At 37.5% G+C, this 21,476-nt stretch overlaps 1 protein-coding gene across 3 annotated transcripts in view; it reads left to right on the top strand.

Annotated features, from left to right (window-relative positions):
* The first annotated feature begins 10,710 nt into the window (after positions 1-10,710).
* LOC107684084 (BAH and coiled-coil domain-containing protein 1-like) overlaps positions 10,711-21,476 on the top strand; it is a 112,272-nt gene continuing 101,506 nt past the window's right edge. For 2 of the 3 annotated variants that reach the window (XM_016480251.1, XM_016480249.1), the window contains exons 1-2: positions 17,045-17,201; positions 19,327-19,670. In XM_016480251.1, coding sequence (XP_016335737.1) covers positions 19,499-19,670 — 172 coding nt within the window. In that variant the 5' untranslated portion in view covers positions 17,045-17,201; positions 19,327-19,498. Of the gene's footprint in view, positions 10,857-17,044; positions 17,202-19,326; positions 19,671-21,476 lie in introns of those variants that run through there. The other variant, XM_016480250.1, reaches the window with a different exon arrangement.

Genomic DNA, 21,476 nt, shown 5'->3' with positions numbered 1-21,476 from the left:
TATATATATAAACGTTAAATAAATAAATGCATGAATAAATATTAATTATTTAGTATGTAGCCTACTTTATTATTTTTGATCGTATTACTTTGAATCGTTGGTAAAGTACATTAAACTACGCTTACATAATAACACATAAAGCAATTATATGAGCATATAAAATGTCACACATTAACTCCTCTGCATCTTCTACGCGAGTTAACAGTCCACAAGCATACAAACATCCAAACAAATACATTAAAGTGGACTTGTTGATAGGCCTAATTGTAAAATGGTCTATATGCTTAGCCCATCTTTCACGTTTACGTATAAAATCACCTCATTTGAATTTATTTCAAATATTACTCGATTAGAATATTAGGAATATTAAACAAAAGCTTTTCGGAGGGTTTTTACACTATAAATATCCAGTTGGCAGCGCGATGCATTGTCAATGAAGTGAAAAGACTGATAACACGAACTATATGAGAGGCCCCATACTGGCCAGCAGCCTGCATAAATTAATGAATGTTTTATACATCAAGTATCCACGTCAATCTGGAAAATCTACAAAACACAGATGTGTCTTTGGTCTTTTGAAAAGAATTCGAGGAAATACTGCTTATTTGGCCTTTACTCTACTGGCCGTCGTCGAAGTAAGGCTTTGGGTCTTAGGCTGTTGGTCTGTGAAGAATTAAAAAAAAAAGATTGAGTAGCCTAATTGTAAAACACAGTGTTCCATTAAACATAATACCACAAAAATGCGCAAACGGACTGTCTTGATTTATTATAAATTTGCTCGTTTCCTCTAAGAATATACCGCTAATACCATCGCATTCATAAAAAGCCTTCTGCTCGAGTCGGTTTGAATTAACTTCAGAAACTCGTCACTAGCTCGCTGCAGGGCTAAGTCTATTGTTATATAGAAAGAAGAAAACGAGGCAAATTAAATATTCTTTATTTGTTCTTGTATTCTCTTTTTTTGTGAAATGATTGAGGTAAACTGGTTATGTTGTCTATGTCCGTCATAGGAATACCCAGTTTATTAATTATCTAAAGAACGGTTAATCTCAACATAAAACAAGTATATAGGTTTAATGTAAAAATATGACCAAACTCATATCAACCCCATCCCACATAAGCAAAAGTCCACACTGTATATATGCCTGCACAAATGTAAAAACATAATATAGGCTAGGTATAAATAAATATATAATATGGACTGTGGTATAGGCTAAAACAATTACATATAAATATGTCTACAAAATAAAATAGTAGATTAGGTCGGAAAAAATAAAAAGGCTTGTAGTTTGTTTTAGATTCAGGGCAAGATACCTTGTTTCCTGAATTAGGCCTATTCTACAATGTTGAATTGGATTTGCTTTTGTGCATGTTGATAAAAACACATATACAAATCTGTTTAATTATGGCACGCACACACACAACGCTTTTTTAGTGTCAGGCAGTTGTCACCCACAAAATGTACATTTCGCCATCATACAACTATTATTCTTTGAACTCCTAATAGGCTTCTAAAATTTCACCAACAAACTCTTATTCAACCCTTTAATTTTATTATCCAGACGTCAGATCTGAAAAAAAAGATCTTAAGAAACATAAAAACTTTGTGTGTAGCATATATATTTTATATATATATATATATATAATGTATATGTGTGTGTGTGTGTGTGTGTGTGTAATAGACAGGCAACAATATGACTCATAACTGTTAGTTAAATACGTCGAAATAATGTAACAAAAATACGTTAAATGAACAGGGAAATGGCTTTTATTTTTCACACGAAGAAACAATAAATAGGAAACCATTTATCTGATTACATTATTTTGTACCAGAAAACATGCTTTTCAGAGGTTAAATAAGTTAATAAATAAAAATACAGTAAAATGTAAATAAAGCGTGATATAGGCTAAAAAACAATATCATCAATAACCATTAAGCTAAGTTTCAATTCCTTAATCCGAATCGCAATTGTATATGCGTGGATTTAAAATAAAATAGCACAAGGTAGAGTGTATTCGTTATTTCAGAATATTTAGGCTCAGATAATTCAAATACAATTTTATATGTTTAACTTTTTACGTAAGCTAATTTATCTATAGACTTTGTAGGACGACTATAAAAACAACACCAGTAATCGCTTGTCTTGCTGTAGATCGCTTTGTTGGAATTAATAAAACCTAGTTTACGGCTTCTGTAGGCTATTTTACCAATGATTCAAACAATTGTCCTTTAAGAAATCAGTGTATACCTAATGAATTATTCATATATGTCCTTTTAACAACGGTCTGTAATATTATTTAAATATAAGCTAAATAAATAAATCACTGTATCCCACCTTAATGGCAATGTGACCTCCGAGACATCTCCTCGATGTGAAAACGACGAATTTGTTTAACCACACAAAATCTCATTTTTTTCAAATCTTGTTGATTGGCGAGATTACCTTCAGCGTTACATTATAGTGCGACTAATATCCGAACTCAAGCAGAAGAAAACAAGCGAGCGCGACATTCGAAACTCGCGCCAAATTCTCCAGCTCTTGTTGGTCATTATGACGCAGCAATGCTGCAGCGGTCGCTGGTCTAGTAATGCTATTTGGAAACATTTACAAACAGTCGCCATCCGTGACCATGTTGCATTACCCCTTGAGAGCGATACGCGAAGAAGAACGCTCATGCTGGCTTTGCCAAGTGCCATTTATTGCCTTTTTTAAGACTACATGTAAAAAACCGCTCTCGGACAAGACTGTGAAATAAGCTATCTAGCCCTCCCTGTGCTCCAGACGATACAGTCCGCTCTGCAATCTTCCTCACTGTTGTATTCCACTGCAACGATCTAGACGTATCAAAAAACGCAAGACATTAAACGCGTTGCATATCCTCCGCTGTAGGTGCACAGTTGTCCATTTCCACAACAGGGTTTGAAGCACCGGAGGCGCGCCATTCTTCTTAACGCAAAGTCGCAGGCGTCTTTAGGTAGAAGGGTTGGAGAGGAGTCGTGCAAGGGGATCCCTCCCCAACCCAGCCGCTGAGGTGGAGAGGGGGAGGGGAAACCCGCTGGATCTACGGGAGGGAGCCCTTGGCCAGCCGCACAAGAAGGAATTCCCACCAAAAGTAGCCCAGATTTAAGGGGGATCCGTAGACTCGACAGACACAAACAACTGCCATGTTATACATGCATTCCAGCCGTGCCGCGCCGCAATTTTACTTAGACCTCATAAAACACAGCGTTGGAGAGGTTGTTCTAAAATACAGGAAAAGCTGTGTGAGACGTTTATAGGCCTAAAGTAATTTGGAAATGAATGCTGTCTGTCCACAAATAGATCAGGGCGATCATACGTTGCATAACCTATTATTCCCAGTGAGGACCGACTGAAATGTAGCAGAATTTAAATTCGACTCGAGCCTATTTTTGTTTCAAAGAAAACTGACTCTATGATGGGGCTTAACAGCATGTCCACCTTAAAACATGTGCGCACACAATTTCAAATGGAGAGAGCTCATGGTGTTGGTACTACCCTGGTCAGATGTTCTGCTTGGCCACTTTTTGGAAAGTTGAGACCGTTTGCTAGCTTATCGATTTGTAAAAACGATATAAGGGGCAATATAATATTAGAAAATTACTTTATAATAAATTAGGTGATTAAGTCATTAACAGATCACTTGCCATCTATTGGTGATATTTATATGATCTGCGTGCGTGTGTGTGAAAATATGAATACTATAAGATTTCTAACAATTTTTCTGTGCAATGATCCGTTAAACATAGTTTAATGTAAAAACACTTGTTAATGCTATAAATGAAGATTTTTGTATAGCGTTACCAAAATATTCGAGGCATGGCTTGATGGCTAGGATTTGGAAAGTATTGTGAGTTGGGGTTTCGCATTTCAAATGAATTACTCTCGGCTTTCCAACAGTCGCAGTTCACACCTATGTAAACGCACCCCGGAGGGCAACAGATTTATTTGCAAGAGAACTATTTTACCCCTCCTTCTTACCCTCGACTCGGTGATGGATGGACGATCTCTCTTTGTCTACATGCAAATAGACTTTAACCCTGAATTAATGGATAACTCCGTAGAGGGGTGATTACTCGACTTTCGGGTTGATCTGCCTTTCTCGTAGTCCGTCTGTCACCAGCTACATGACAATTGATCATTTGACGCACATTTGGTGAACCCCCTGAATGTGCGAATTACTACCACTCTAGACGGTCGAGCTGAATTGACAGTGTCCCTCTTGCACTGGTTTATTAATCAACTGAACCACTTTGAATATCTATCTATATATCTATCTATCTATCTATCTATCTATCTATCTGTCTATCTGTCTATCTATCTATCTATCTATCTATCTATCTATCTATCTATCTATCTATCTATCTCATTTTTGTTGTAAACAGAACATGTCCACTGGATGGATGGATAAATATATAAATAAATAGGCCTAAATATTTTTGTTTAAAGTAAATTAAAAAAGATACCATGTTACATTTTTTTCTTTTTCCAAAACCATGCTACATTTTTATTTAAATTTATTTGGCTAGTGTTTTTAAGGGAGTTCTGCGTGTCTGCATTATGGTGCAATAAGTAGCCTATAATGTTTGGAATTTTGGATGCAATCTCCAACTTTAACTCTGATAAACATGACATGGCTGTCATTTACCCCTGAGCTAGCTGCAGACCCCCTGTGGTGGTCTGTAAGGAGCCCCATTTAAAAGCTATAAGGAACACAGCAGCGTGTGCAGAGAGGGGAATGGGGAGGCATTTTGGATTTGATTTGAAGTTTTAGGATCAGACAGTAGATCTGTTTTTGAATGCAGTGGGTTTTTAGAGATTTTTAAACCTGCTCTAAAAATGCAGAAACCTTATTTGTCAGTTATCATTTGACTTTTATTGGCACAATTTACCAAATAGAATAATTAACTTTGTTAATTTTCTTTGTGTTTTGTAGTTTGTGTAATGTGTTTGATTGCATACATGCTGAAATGTGTAGCACCAGGGTTGAGCATTTATTGATCATAAAGCAACAAATAGAAAAAAAGGTCTGAGAATGTGTGTGCAATATATATCTGTTTGTAAGTATGTGTGTTCAGTTGTGCCCTGGTCTTCAGCACGACTTGCACATTATTACCAGGGGTACTAAAATTTTATTTCCAGCTAACATTGTCAGGATACAGACTCCGTGTGTGTGAGAGAATATGTGTATAACAGCACTATTGCCTTTTGCCAAGGAGGGCGTTTGCTCATGTAGCTTGTAAAACTCAGTGTCTGGGCACCCTTTAAGCTTTCTCTATGAAATATCACTCATGTTCTTGCTGTCCAGTGATAAAAGAGCCAACAGGATTTGGAACTGATCTACAGAAGAGGCCACCTGTTGCAGAGGACAAGAGAGATAAAGCACGAATCATTACTAGTAGATAATATTATATGTCACGTAAGTCCTCATTTTGTTAATAAGCCATACGATTTAATGCATGTAAAAACCATTTTGGTGCTAAAGGTTACATGTAAGCAAATATGCAAACTTGTAGGGGTAGTTCAACAAAAAATAAATAAATAAAATAAAAATAATAAATAAATTCTGTCATTATTTATTCACCCTCATGTTGTTCCAAACCTGGAAGATTTTTTGTTTGTTTGTTTGTTTTTTGTCTTTGGTGAACTGTTCCTTTAAGTGACCTTCATAAGAAAATCATACAATTATTTTACTTATCTTCTAGTATTCTATTGGAAAGTGTTGTTTTCAAGATAATTCTATAGGTAATGGATAATTAAAAGTGCGAATGTGATGTGAAAGTCAACAAACAGATCAGGAGGTCTGCAGGCTCACAAACTTATTTCATCCTTCCTTTCGCCCCCTCACTTATTTTTTTTCTCTCTTTCTGCTTCTCTCATTCTCTTCCTTAACTCTGTTCCCATCCATTTTGTGGCTGATGGAGTCGGTTGTTCATTCTTCTCATAAAATCAAATCAGCAGTGGTCTTGGGACCTTGGTGTGTATCAGAGGGTGAACACAGGGTCGTCTCGTTCTCTTTGCTCATCTTTAAAAAGAAAGCTATGCCCAAGGCCTGGAGATAGAGACTGATAAAAGGCAGCAGAATGCAAGAAAGAAAGAAACGAAGGATAGTGGGGAGAGGGTGGAAAAGAGATGGTTCATTGTTGGGTGGGCAGTCCCATCACTTGATGTCTGTGGCACTCCTCAACCCTGCAGCTGGGTTCTGTTGCCCTCACAAACTGTCTTTCTTCTTCCCAACAACGACCATGGCTTCAGGGGTCACAGAAGATGCCTGCCCTGCCACGTGATGGCGCTACAGATGTGGTGAGAGAACTTTAACAGCTAGAGCAAAAAGCAAATGCGTCAGAAAAAAAACAAGGGTCACAATACTGTCCTTGTATCTCTCTACCAGCTGCTGTATTTAACAGCTGCAATAAAGAGCTTATTTGAAAAACCTGAAAAAATAAGAAATTGGATGCCTCAGACTTTTTAAGGGATGGCTCTGTTTGTCTTCTCTCTGTACTACAACACCTAATGCCTCATGCATATGTATACAAGTGTTTAAATCAGACCTCTAGCTCTGATCTGAAGATAAAAGAATGAGCACTGCTCAACCCTGCTCACATCTATCAACCTTTGCCCAAGTCATACTGCTGTGGATTTGGAACTGTGGTTTGGTGGTGTGAATTTGACACTGAATATTTCTCTTTATTTATTTTTAAACGTGATAAATCAGAGAATTAACATGTTAATGTTTTCTAAACTTTCCCAAAAATTATGTTCACATGGAACTATTCCCTCAGTGCACTACTGTAGTTTTCTACTGTAGTTTGTTTAAAAAAAGTTTTTACATTATAATTTCCAATATTTATTTTTTCTATTTGACATGACAGAGTGGAACGAGAGCACTTTTCCATCACCTTGACCACATAAACACTACAGCTGAATATAGACTAGCTGCAATTTTTGAGTGATTATTCTTAAATCTGCGTAGTGTATTGAATCGTCTGTGAATCGGTCCACGCATCCCAGAAACCCCCGGGTCGTGTCGAAGCTGGCAACGGTGACGTCACTCTATAGTTTGGACGCTGAAAACACGTGGCCTCTGTCAACAGTTTTGCGTCAATCATCAATGTTTCGGACGTAACTTGTGTATTCCAAACTCAGAACGATTCACATATGTTTAAATATGACTGTCACTTTAAAAGCAGTCTATACATGGCCTATGAGTTGCTTTAAGTGGTTAATTTCATGGAAGTTCCTGCTCTTTTGTCCGCTGAAGCATAGAATGGAATCGCACCTATAGCCTATTATCAAAAAAAAATCTATCAAAATGTTTTGAAAATTGTGGCCCCTTTAAAAAGTTTTCCATTTATTGGATTGACCACAGCTTTAGATTGAAAACAGGGAGGAATTTAGAGTCTTATTTTTAACATATTACAGCTGTGATCACACTAGACTAAGCACAGACAGGTTTACTGTGATTTCTGGGGAAAGAGATACACCCTTAACATGTGATAAGTCTGTCCAAAGGCAAAATTGTGGGCCTAAGGAAGGAAAGTATATCTGAATATAGACTTAAAATCTGTAGATATTTTTTGTTCACTTAGATTTTTACCTCTTGAAGCCAGGACATTTTTTACTAGTTTTCCCACATTTCTTTAGCTCCTAGTGATTTTTTGTTTGTTTGTTTATTAAGGCTAGTGAACCCTTACCTAAAATTGAATTTGCTTAAGTCCATGTCTTGTTTTTCAAAAGTCCAAAACAATATTCTGTCGTCCCATGATATTTGCCCGTGTTTTCTTTAATCCACCATTCAGATTAATCTGTTAATCTCATCATCTCAAAGCTGGTCTGGAGGGGCTGAATGATGATTGAAAGGCCATTGAGGATTTGGTCTTCTATGAAAATTACTATATTAAATGACACTTTTAAGTAGATTTATACATTTTGTTTCAAATATGTAATATATGAGGGGAGGGCAAGAAAAATCTTTGTACAGAGGGACTGATTAGATTACATTCCAATTTAAATAAATGGAACGTGCATTAAAGCATTCCAGTATCAGTCACATATTTGCATCTTCTGACACTTATATTCTGGTAGCACTGTGGAACAAACAAGGAGCATGGATCTTAAGTTTTGTCACACTGCAATTTTAATTAACGCATACATACAAGACACAGAAAGGTTAGGAGTTTGTAGCACGATACTATCATTCATGCTTTCATGAATATGGAGAGATTGAGTTCCACCATTTTAATCTTCCGTTAGCTGCCCTGAAGCTTGCTTACAGACAATAGTTTTAATTATTCCATGCTTCTCTCCTTCAAACACTTACCATTCACATATGTTTATGCAACAAACAAAAACGTGCCCAAAACACAGTTATTAAAAACACAGTTATTCAAAGCACAAGCAAATGATGGTTATAATTTCTGCCACAGCAGTCACGCCAATGACACTGTTTTTAATGGCACTGTCAGGGTCATTTGGGGGTAATGAGTTTGTGTCCATGAAAAAGCACTAGGCAACTGACTTTTCTTGTCCTCCCTTGATTGATCCCTTTTGAAATTGTATTCATAACCGCATATGAGCGTCTATTGTATGTGCAGTATATGTAGATGTGCTGTGGTGTCTGTTCTGTCAGTTTGCTGTTGAGCCCAGATGCATAACTGTTTAAATACACTTTGACTGATAATTATGGGTGTGCACACGTAAGCATGCTAGATAGTCTCTGATTTGTTTGTCATTTGGGGTAGGTCTGCTCACTGAATGTTCATGTCTGATAAATATGATATGACAACCGTAATGAGTAAAAATATTATGTTCAGCACCTTTCTGCTCTTCCACAAACTTAATAAATTAATGAGAAAGTTTGACTGGGTGTCTATAATTTCTATGGGCTAAAAGGTATTTATAAACGGTGGTGATTTGTTAGGGAATTTTTCAGGGAGGCTAATATTTAAATCAAAGCAATAAAAGATTGCATCATGTTTTATTCATTTATTTATTTAATATTTGCTGACAGTTGCTCTCCTATATGATATACTGTTTAAATAAATAAAAAATAGTTTTGATATTACAGTAGTCTGACAGATTATAATCTCCCCAAGCACAAATTTCATTTAATCTCCCTTTTGCCTTTTCTGGATTCATTTTGGACAGAAGCAACTAATATTATTAGTATATCCACTCTGATTGGTCTTCATTCTGTCAGCCTTCTTTAATATTATTGCAAGATGAAAACACTTACAGGTTACTGTATGTGGAAGATAACATATTTTGTATATGCTTATGTACATAGATAAAGTTAACTTTATCACTTTTGCTGTTAAATTAATTTTGAATACATTTTTAGGAGGCTCAGACTCCCTATACGTCCCTTATTATTCACCACTTAATGATATTCTCAATTTTTTTATTTTTTTTGTGTAAAACTTATTTAGTTTTGAAGGCACCTTTAAACCATAGTTGTAATCCAGTTTTAAAAGTTTGTCTTTTAACTGTAAGTTCATTACATCAATATAGGCTATGTGTAAAGGTAAAGCTTTGGCTGCATCGCTGTAAAGGTCTCACTCGAGCAGTGCTCTCGGGACTGAAAGGGTTACTTGTCTGACGTCATCATTCCCGGGGCGGTGACCTTAAAGGTAGGGGTGGGGGCACATTTTTGCTCCGAGGATGAGTGGGAAAAACGCCTCGCTTTCAAGGCAAAAATAGCTTGTTTTGGCTGTAAATAACTTGTTTGTAAGAGTCGGGCATTGCTTTTCTTTCAGGACAGCATATGTATTTTGTAATGGATTGCCTGTGTTTCCTCAAGGTAAATCTGTAGTTCTTCAAGTAAACAACATATTGAAGCGAATGTGTGTTTGTGGTGTTTCTAGTATCTGCTCTTACCACCTCTAAGGTAACATATCTTCTGTTCGCAGACACGTTGGATTGATCGAATGTGTTGTATCGACACAGTGTGTTCTTTTACAAAACACAAATGTAGTTTGAGAAACAATAGTTCAAATCCGTTCGAAAATCCGAATAACAATATTCTGTACAGTTGTCTGTACGATGTCTTCGAATTTCGCACGGTCGCGATTGGCTCGTGGTTTCTCTGCAATGTCTTTAAATTTCCTGGAGTTACCGCATGCAGTTTTCACTTTAGTTCGATTAACGTAGGTTCTTTTTGCAGACCACGCGAGAAGTACAATATGGTGGAGAAGATCTGATTAAGTGTGTCCAGAGACTATACGAAGCGAAGGAAACGGGTCGCTTTCCCCCAGTCTTTTCCAAGATCCTGTTCAGTGCAAACATGCAAAAAAGTAGTTGGAGAAGTTGGGTATGCTCAAGAGGCACGCGCCCTCTCCCCTAATTAAATGAGGCAAAATGCAATGGTCTGGATATGACAGCAGATTAAATTTCGTTCGCCTTTCCATCAATTTTCTGTTTAATGTCACTGAGCTCCATTGTGGAAGAAGAGGACGCGTCATCCAGCCATAAATTTGTGATTATAGAGGCTCGAGGAGGCAGTTGGCTCTATTCGGACAGATTTGCTCCGTACCTTCAGATAGATCTTCAACAACCAGAAACCATTCAAGTGGTCTTTTAAATACCGTTTAAGCTTTAAAGACTTTTACCGGACTAGACTATGATTAAGTAGTCGGGATAAATTAAATAGCCTCTATTTGTTTTTCCAAAGGCTGTTAAGATTTGTTAGGTGGCTCTGCACAAGGAAGGAACACTAAAGACGGCTTTTTATCAAAGATCTGAATCCAGATCACTGGTGCATTTACCTAATTTTTGCATAAATCAGTCAATCCTTATTCAAAAAATATTTTCTATCCGGATGGACTTCCATTTTTATAGGTAGGTGTTTTCTACTCATCTGATTGTGATTTATCGCAGCCATCAGGACTTTTGCAGAAGTATTTAGAAAATCGTGGAATACATGTTTGTGTCCATTATAAAGAGGGTATATGGGTTGTCAAAATTAATTACGGCGTTTTACAAGGTTACAAATACACTCTTCATGTTAGATGCACCGTTCGAACAAGAACTATTTAGCGGTCCGTGAAAAGTGACTTTTATAGCTTTTTTGATAAGTGCAGCCTGTTTCTAAAACCGGTTTTACACTGGGTTTGAATTCGAAGGTTACTTCGTACTTGTATATACATTTGACATGGGAATTTTATGAAGATACTAATGAGTTATATCTCGGAAGATTTGATCACTGTTTATTGGGGTACAAAAAACACGCCATTCTGTGTATAGGGCCGGAGCCTATTTAATTGTTCTGACTTTTTCATTGTTCGTGCTGCACTCTCAAATCATTTGCTTAACAAAAAATATAGATTTTTCTAACAGGTAGAAATTATGATAAATTAAATATATTTTATTTAAACTTTTTTTTCCTGGTTTTCGTATGTATGTCAAATATGTATACTTTTAAAAGCAACGTATTCTTCTCTACCATAATCGTTCAGTCATTAAGTCATTCATTCATTCGAATTTAGTCATTTGTGTTCTTGCTTTGCTCACCAACGCTACTGGGTCACAAGGTCAAAACATTGTTGCTGCTGAACGAAACATGCAGTGATGCTGGATGGTTTTATATTATTTCAGTCTGTTTGGATTGAGCCATTCGTGAAATTGAATACTATACATTTGTCTATACAACCAAATTAAACTCGGAATGACTTATTTTTGTTCTTATAATAAATCAGCATGTATCAAGGGCCTGGGCTCTCAAGGAGGGACACTGAGACGTCGATGTAGCCTACTTGTGTCGCTGATTGATAACAACGTGTAACACATTGAATACATACCTGTGAGAGGAACTGTGAAGATTTGACACCCACCAGGCTGTGATACAAGCATATAGGCCTATACTCTACATACATCGTAGGCTACACTCGGATCAAGACAGGCCCGTGTCCCATGTCAAACCCGAGTGGGCCACTGACAATCCCTTAAAAGCATGTGACTGAGCCTGAGCCATAACCTTAAGGATTTATTTGAATCTTTACATATAGACTCAATTTCTAAGGATAATACAAGCGGTGTAGATATATACTGCACCATGTGACTACAGCTTTCGCAAGATTTCTTATAATGTATTTAATTATGGTTGTACTACTTTGTTTTAGATTTATGGCAGCAGAGAGCAATATATCAGCTCGCAGTCATTCCCCTGTATGTGAATACCTATTACAGATTTCTAACTTGTATCTTGAACAACGGTACAATATGAAGATGACTTGAAATAGGTATTAATAATGTTATTCACCAATTTTCTACTAATTAGACCACTCATCCGATTAATATTCAATTTCTTTAGTCGCGTTAAATTTGAGAGATAGGCTTAAAGGAGACATTTTACGAATTATCATAGAATTTAAACTGAGGTGTTTATAAGACAATCGTATTAATGAAGCACTATGGGGGGCAGTCGTCAGTTTCTTGTTCATTATAAATGGGTCAGTCAAGCATTGGTGCGTAACAATGGCATAGATATTTATTTCCCGTTCATCTGCGCTGTTTTGTGCTTTTGTTGTCTTAAGACGGTTATAGCAGAAAGTTTCTTGAGTCGTTTTCGTTTTAAAACAACGTTGTTTAAGTATTTTGATTTTGGTATTTTGTTGCATGTATTTACCTCTCTATAGTTTGACTTCTAGCTTTTACAATAAAACAGGTCGTAATGAGGTAGGTTTGTGCCATTTATGGGGGTGAACCAGTACTTCCCTTAATTGGACACAGATGGGCTTTTTCTATAGATAACACCATTCCCTGGAATGTATAAAGGGCAGCTAGTCCGTATCCACCCTTATTGGGAGTTGTTTTTCTATCATTCACAATCTACCCCTATAGGCCTATACCACCCTAAACCTAAAGTATTCGGTTTATAGGGTTAAGGTTGGGGTTTCCAACCTCTGACTACATTTAACGTATCTTCATCGTTTCAGGTAGAGTTTTGACTTCGGTGTCCACTGTATCTATCATGACTCCTCAAATAACTCCTACAATGATCTGTGCAAAATGTTTCGGCAGCGCTATGATTTTAAGAACTCGCTGCTCTTGCTGGTAAAGTTCTGGTCATCAACACAACACATCTAAATATTCTTATGCGTATAAATGCTTATTTATAATGTCAGTGTTTTACATACAAGTTTTTTATTTCAGATACACATAGGCCTACCAGTACTGCAGACACCGGGCCTTCTAAACCGTTTGTCCAAGCTGTGTGTGTACGCGTCCCTATTGCCTGACACTTACCAGAGGCCAAGTCATTTCACAAGAATTTCGCAATTCTAATAGTTGCAAAATGTTCAAAAGTAGGTCCAAAGATATTTCACTTGGATATCAAATGCAGTAGCCTAACTTAATAATATAAAGGGGAGGAGAGGTCAGCAAATACCAATCAACCTAATTTCAATTATGTAGTGGGTTTATAACGCCAGTGTATAGACTCAAATTAAAAATATTTTCAAGTTATTTGTTTTCAAGTCCTGTTGAGGAATACAATAATTTTATGTTATTGTATCATTTAACATGAATGTGTAATTTTACACTACGCGTTCATGTTAAATTATACAATATTATTAACAACTAGCTACCACAATAAGTCATGAATTGTGGACTTCAATAAAATAATGTTGATTATATTTTAAAATCGTGTTTCCCGTGCAATCTTTCGAGTAGACATCTCTGGCCGTTTTCCTGGGCCGTGAGCAAAATGAACGTCTTGACTGAACATGCTTCATTCTCATCACCAGCTACGGATTGCATTGTCACAATGATTCATCCAACGGACGCGTAGGCTACATAAAATCCCCTAACCTACATGGACGTGTAGGCGCATGTAAGCACCGTTTAAACATTTGCATCAGAGTGGGCTCTGAATTCAGGCGTCCTGTCTGGATTATTCTGTTGCCAATGGCAGACCAGGGCGATCTCGCACTATCTAAAACTGGTGTGCAACTTAGGCCTGACAATAACTGGGTCTCTGCGCACCCTTGGCCTATACGCTGGTGACAAACGCCCCGTTCCGGTAGTTTGAATGTGGCTGGAAGATGGAGGGAAAGTGTCAATCAGAGACGCTTCATTGATCACGGACAATGCCGTTCGCGGGACTGGTCTGTTTCGAGAGCAATCAGTCACTCCGCATTAATTATCCCCGCGTCCCACAGTAGGGCAGCTCGCGCTGGCACATGGACAGTGTGTGTCTGTTTGTGTGTGCGTGAGTGAAAGAAAAAAAAGAGAATGTGTGTAAGTGAGCGCGTGGGGAGAGAAGGAGATTGTGTGTGTGTGTGTGTGTGTGTGTGTGTGAGAGAGAGAGATAAAAAAAAAGTCACCGAGTTTGTGTTCAGGTATATGTGTTTTTGCATATTTAGACGAGCCTGTATGCGAGAAGAAGAGTGCATTGCTTGTGCGTTAATGTGTGTTTGCATGGGCTTCTTGTGTGTGTGTGTTATCCGTACACCACTAAAAATGCACCCCACCCCCACCTTTCAAGTTGCGAAAAGGAGCCAATAAAAACCCAACAATAAAAGGGTCTTTCTTGTCACTAAATAAATTAAGTGCCGATATCTGCTTAAAGCGCTGCGCCTCTTTGTATATTGCAGAACAGAATTCTTTATTGCCCCAGTGTTATTGCTTTTTTTCCAGCATTTATTTTATTTTATTTATTTATTTTTTGGACATGAGGGTCGACGGTAGGGCATATCACACTCGCTGTAACAAATACTGTAAAGTTGGTTAACACAATGACTGGGTACTTTGTCATATTAAGAGATTCTGCGTATGAGTCGTTTGCATACTTGATTTCATACTTCTGAGGCCAAATTTCTGGTTGAATCTGATTTACAGTGGCATTTTTCTTTGAGGACTGGCCTTATTTCTCTCGTTATCTGTCTTTATATTTCCTTTACAACAAGCCCCAAGCCTATTGGATCATAAACAATTTAAACATTAATGGAATGATTTATTTAACTGTTGATTATTAATTGGTTCCACCTTGTGGAATGCCTTATCACTTCATTTAAAGTTACATTTAAATTTAAAGTCCCTGTTATTATGTAGTTTTTTTTTCAGCCCAGTTTTTATCTAAAAAGTATGTAGATTAAACTATGTAGACCTAAATGTAAAATATTCATATAAGGAGAAGCCTTTTTCAATATATGGTATCTAATATAGCAGTGTTCTCTGTATTATACTATTCATTAGGCTACATGTGTTTTCTTAAGCAAATATTAAAAATTTATTATTATCAACATCCAATATATATATTTTTCGTGCTGTTAAATGGGATGTTGCTGATAACAAAAGCTTGTAGCTTGTACATGTTCATGAAATTACAGTTCTTTCAGTGGCCTAGCTGAAGTTGCCCTTAGGTTTGTGTGATGGTGGTGTGCAGAAGGTTTTCCTGGATGAAGTTTCATGGGCTGAAGTTAAAGGGATAATGAAGAAAGGAAAATAGCATAGAAAACCATATAAGAACAAAGTCAAAACAAAAAGTATTTGTTATTTCATGTTTAATGATTAAAAGGGAAAAAAACAATAACATCGTTTGACAGGCAACATATTTTATAATTTAATAATAATGCATTTTAATATAAACATTATAATATAAACAACTACTAGAATAATTGAATACATTCTGTTAATAGTCATCTTCTAGTTTTTCACTCATTTGTAGCCGAAAAAAGAACGGCGTAACAGTTTCCATATTAGAGTGTAATTGTTAGTTTATATTTTACGGCCATTTACTACTTACTGTTATTAAATATCCCGTCAAAATTAGAAGTGCAGTCAATGTGAAGTTATTGCATTTCATCGTAAAGAATCCTCAATACGCACTTGGTCGCTTTTGCCTTCATTTCCAGCCTTCTCCTGTTTTAGTCTATTTGATTCCATGTATTAGAATTATCATGTTGCTGTTGAATTAAGCGATATTAATCCGAGAATCTATATTTTAAATTTAATACAACATGCAATTTCCCCCTTTTTAACGCATTCCCTTTGATTAAGTCACTCTTGACTCTCCTTTAGCTTTGGGGCCAACGAGGTTCGCCTAGGGGGGGCCTTGAAACCGCCCCTCCTTATCTCCTTTCATCATCCAGCTCTGGGCCGCCTTGAAACCGCAAGGCCAGTAATTGCTTTTTTCAGGCAGCCCAGTGCGGACTGGACAGCAGCCAATCAGAGCCTTGTTTACATTCTATGATTGACAGCGCTCTGGCAACACGCCAACCAATCAAACAATTTTCAGAACGAGGCCCAGATTTTTAACCCTTCCTTTGCCATTGCACCACAGTTTGAGTTTCAACTGATTATTTACCATCCTGATGTGTTCCGGGTTAAAATTGTTAATTTGACTGGTGCTTTGTTTCTTACACCCTTAAACCTAACATCCAGTGAGGTGCTTAAAATTCAGTGATACTGTATAATTCACAAATTGGTTAAAAAAAAAGAAATGGAGAGATTTCATGTATTTTCTTGATTTAGGGTTCATTTAGGCTACGTTTGGCTGGTGAGATGTTCAATTGCATGTTTAGTTTTGTTCAGTTAGGTTTTTATACACTAGAAGACATACCGGATGTCCCACAGTAGCTACATCAATTCATGATGGCAACTTATAATTTGTCATGTCTGCATAAAAGCTTGCTTTTCCTGATCTTAAAGCAGGGTGGAAACTCATGTTGTTAATTGCGTTTCTTCCTTTATTTGAAGTAATTTAAATAATGGTACTCTAGGCTGCATAAGTAACCATGTGGTCGTGCCTCACACTGAACTCGTTGCGAGACAGGAAAGCTCAAATAAAGCGCCCGCCGTTTTGTTTAGTTGATCCAGCTGACACGCCATTGGCTCAGAGCTCCATCCAATCGGAGCCACTGTTTATCCTGGGGAGCGCTGCACGAGCTTATTGACATGTAGGTATTAGACCAATGGGCGCGACTGCTCCCCCAGTCACCTCCCCCTGTTCTTCCTGAGTGGCACTAGCATATTCAGGAAAGAGCCTCTGACTGCTGGTACGGGGCTCGATTCAGCAGAAGCTACTACGGTGCATCTCCGAACTTGCACTGCACACGCACTGCAATCTGCAGACTCTAGGATGTAACCATTTCCATATGTTTTTATTCTGCTTCTGCTCTTTTACGTATTTTTGTCATGTTTTTTTTTTAACCCATTTATTGTTTTGCAAGGAATAACTTACCAGTAAGTAATTCGTTTATATTGTATACATTTATGTGCGTGCAATAATAAACATTTGCCTTCAAGAGCTGCTCTTACTTTTTTAAGAACATCTGGCGTTATACAAAATTATTGCAGGGGGGTGAAAGAAAAATATCCATCAATTTTCATCCGACTCTATTGCTTTCCTTGAACAATAATAATAATAACAACAATAGTTATGACATCAACAACAAAAACAACAACAATAATAATACTCATAATCATTCATATAATAATAGGAGATCTGTAATTCTGAACTGCGACCGAATTACCGCATTATTCTGAATAGAGAAGGAATTGTATTTAAGAGCGAAGACCTTAGTGTCTTATTGACTGAATGGATAAAATACAAGTGTGAATAATAAAAAATGCGTTTGCAAACTGCTATGCAATGGACGTGATGGCAGAAGTACATAAGCGCTTTTACCTTTCTACAGTTTACACGTAATGAATATTGGGTTTATAAAATTATAACTGACCCATAGGCTTGTTAATTAAATCTTGGTTTTATAGGCTTTTATTCTATATACATATTTTACACTGATATACCATGATTCATAAAATTGTCTGGCTTTTATCAGAGCTTAAAAGGACATTTCCTACCACTCAAATCCTTCTTTAGGAAACCTGCTCTTTCATGCGTTCCTCCTCACATCCCATCCGTCCGCCGAGCCAAATCTAATAGATCTCATATCCCAATAAATGTTAAAATTTCGGCTTTGGTTACTAGTGGGAGGTTACTGCGTTCAAATAGGCCTACCCCATGGTTTAAAATTTGTGCCCAATTTCTTTTAATGATGCCACAGACCTGATAGGCTGCATATTTGCTGAAATGTCCTTTGTCAGCGCAAAAACGGTGCACTAAATTTAATTCTGTACTTCAGAGAGCTTATTCTTTAGGAATGTCATCTAATGGTCATTATTTGAGGATATATAGTTGCACGTCAATTCATTCACTATTCTATAACCTCTCTCTCTCTCTTTTCAGTTTTTGTGTTTGTAATGAGAGCGGTTAAGGGCTTCAGCAATTTCGCCCTGCAACCATCCTTACACTCCAAACTGGGAACTTCCAACGTTTTAAGGCCTCGATCAGCAAATACGTTGAAACGTCCAACAGACATTCAGCGTTCTGAACGTCAAATATCTGGAGATACGACCGTTCTAGTTTGTAATTTAGAATAAATGGAAAGCACAGCTGGAGATTCAAACTTGATCAAAATGTCTTTGTTTCCTTATATGTGATTAAATGTGATAAGGACAACACTTACGATCATTCGCACGAGCTTTTGTAATTCTATTTTGCAGACTTTCTTTATTACCTTACAATTTTCAATAGGCTGGTAAAAGTACCTTTTTGCAAGCATGTTATGAGGATGTTTTGAAACTAATCTCGTGCATTAGTAACAACGCCTGACAATTCTCTTAATGCACCATTTTACCATGACAATATTTCTTGTAAAAGGAAAATTAAGGACTGGAGGCCAAAGGTGAAATATAGACGCCATCATCCGTGTGCTGTTGCCCCCATACTGTGTTATGGAAAACCTAGTTCAGATGAACAAAGCGGTTTAATTAACTGAAATGACAATTAAATAATTTTATAAATAAATTGCATTTATAGTTGGATGCATTAAATAAATTAGTGTTTGTAATGAAAGCAGTCATACCAAACGTCAGCGATTATAGATTTTCTTAATGTTTTTCATCTCGTCTAGTGAAAGACTGAAAGATTGGTTTTGCTTTGTCAGTTTCCCCCCTTTTTTGCTTAAAAGTTCCTTGGTTTTCCATATAGGCTTGAGGTGGATACTGTAAAAATGTATTGATCCTGGCATCTCTCTGTGAATGGTGTATAGCCTGCAGTGGGTCTTTTGTGTAAAAGTGGAGGTGTGCTGCAAGCTCGCTCAATTGTGGTGAGATGAGAGAGACGAGCGGAGAATTTGTTTAGGCAGCAGTCGCAGCAATGGACGTACACTCTTGGTGTTTTCAATGAAGGATTACCATTACACATCTGAAGGATACTAACATGATACGATCTTGTGGATTTGCATCACTCACTCGTGTAACTGGTTTGTAATTTAAACTACATTTTATGATTTTTGTGTTGCAGAAAACATGACTGGGACATAGCCTACTTTTTTGGCCCTCAGAGTCAAAACTGTGCTGAATGCAAGACCTAAGCGAAACTCTTAACGGGATTATAACATCTGGGTGGCGTTCGGTTCGGTTCGGTTCTTGTGGTTTCCCGCTTTGGATTTCGGATTTATCGTTTTTTTATCGGGATGGAAGGCCGGGATTTCGCTCCTCCGCCGCACCTTCTGGCAGAGCGAGGCGCGCTGGTTCACAGAGGCGCCTCGAGGATCACTCCTGCCGGGCACACGACTGTGCAGCATCCCGGTCACTTTCAGCCTGGGAAATATTACCCCTCACACATACCGATGCCTCCACATTCAGGTAAGTGATATGTTTGTTTTCCCCTGTCGATAAGTCAGTGCCTTTAAAACATACTTTTAGCAGATTAAAATTGCTTAACTTCACAGCAGCGCATTGACGTGTAATTACATATACTTAATTTTATTGGGAAATTAAGGTCTTTTTGGAAATAAGCAATTGCTACGGACTCCATAAAGTTCAATCTGACTGTATATTAGCGATTTATTGAACAGTTTACTTGCATAAACTCTGACATGAGCTGCGAAAGGCTGGTTGTTTCTAGTTTAAAGCAGTGCAGACAGTATAAGAAAATAAAATACCACAACTGATAGTATTATTGTAGGACACTGTAATTTATATTTGTTCTATACATTTATTTCTGATGATTAAATTAATATACTGTTACTTTATAGCTGGATTGCCCTCTTTGTTTCGCGCTCATTCAGACATCTAGTTTTCTTTGACAAAATAAATTGTTTGGTAGTATCTATTCTAGTAAAGCCCCATGATTTTCTGTTAATTATTAGGGTGCATACTTGAGCGGTTTGCTGCCACAGCTGCTTTAAGTTAATAACACAACGTTTGGTGTGTGTGTGTGTGTGTGTGTATGTGTGTGTGAGAGCTGTGGTTCGAGAAGTCTCCAAGATTAGGGTCAGTAGCTCTATCTCTCTCTCTCTCTGTGTGTGTGTGTGTGTGTGTGTGTGTGTGTGTGTGCTAAAAGAGGCGTCTGTAATACCAGAACATCCAGTTTCTATATTGAGCGGTGATGTGACGGGGTGCGAATGAGTTGACAGTACATGCATTAGATTTAACAAGTGTCTCCAGCATTCAAAGTACCTTTGGGATAGAGGTACACTTTGCATTTTGGTTATTAATGAGATATAAGTTCATATATATGTGCACATGAATGCCTCAGCTTCTGTTGCTAATCAGAGAATATCACAGTATGTATAATTCCACAGTTTTTATTTTTTTATTTTATAACATTTCCTATGGTTAACATAACCACCCTTTTGGCTTTTGTGTACTTTTAAAGGATGTGTTCAGCAGTTTCAATAGTTCTAAACAATAAATTAAATTGAACTCCCTTTGGTGTTGTTCAAGTCAGTGTGCGTAAATATACCCCCCCCCCTTTATTGTTTCTTTTTATATAGCTTAACATTTATATTTTTCATATTAACCCTAGGCTTGTTATCTGGTGTGTGTGTGTGTGTGTGTGTGTATGAATTATTTTCAATTGAATTCGAATGAGACATTACATTCGCTGTGCTTTAGACTCAGCTGAAGTATTTCAGTCCAATTGGTATTCGACGCATAACGTTCACTGTGTTGTAGGCTCAACTGAAATTTCAGCAGCGAGATCTATCACAGCGCTCGCTGACCCTGATGGTCCCCGGCGCACGGTGAATGCGCGCGGGTACTGATGGGGTCGTTAGCGGCTGTCTTTCTCTCCGGCCTCCCGTTGCTATACCCTCACCCACTGCCTTCTTAAAGTAATTTTTATTTGTTCCTTACACAAATAACTCCGTCCTCTTACCTCACACAGAGACAAACTACGAAGGTCCGCAAGATAAACTCTATAAAACATACAGCCTCTTTTACGATAGCTGCTTTCGAGTAAATGTACATCTCCCTGTCGTTATTTTTCTCTAATGTATTCAATCGGTTCATTTTCTCTTTCTTCGAGGACTGTCGTCGAGCTGAATGCATTATAAAGCCGCACCGCCGGTAGAGTGATGGATTTAGTTGTGCTGCTCAGGTCTCGCATGCACATCAAATGCTGCGCGGCTAATGTGTACAGTAGGATCTCCTTTTCAGCCATGTTTC

The sequence above is a fragment of the Sinocyclocheilus anshuiensis genome, unplaced genomic scaffold (genome assembly GCF_001515605.1).
Source record: "Sinocyclocheilus anshuiensis isolate Anshui unplaced genomic scaffold, SAMN03320099.WGS_v1.1 scaffold553, whole genome shotgun sequence".
NCBI lineage: Eukaryota > Metazoa > Chordata > Actinopteri > Cypriniformes > Cyprinidae > Sinocyclocheilus > Sinocyclocheilus anshuiensis.
This window is presented reverse-complemented; position numbering and strand designations above follow the sequence as displayed.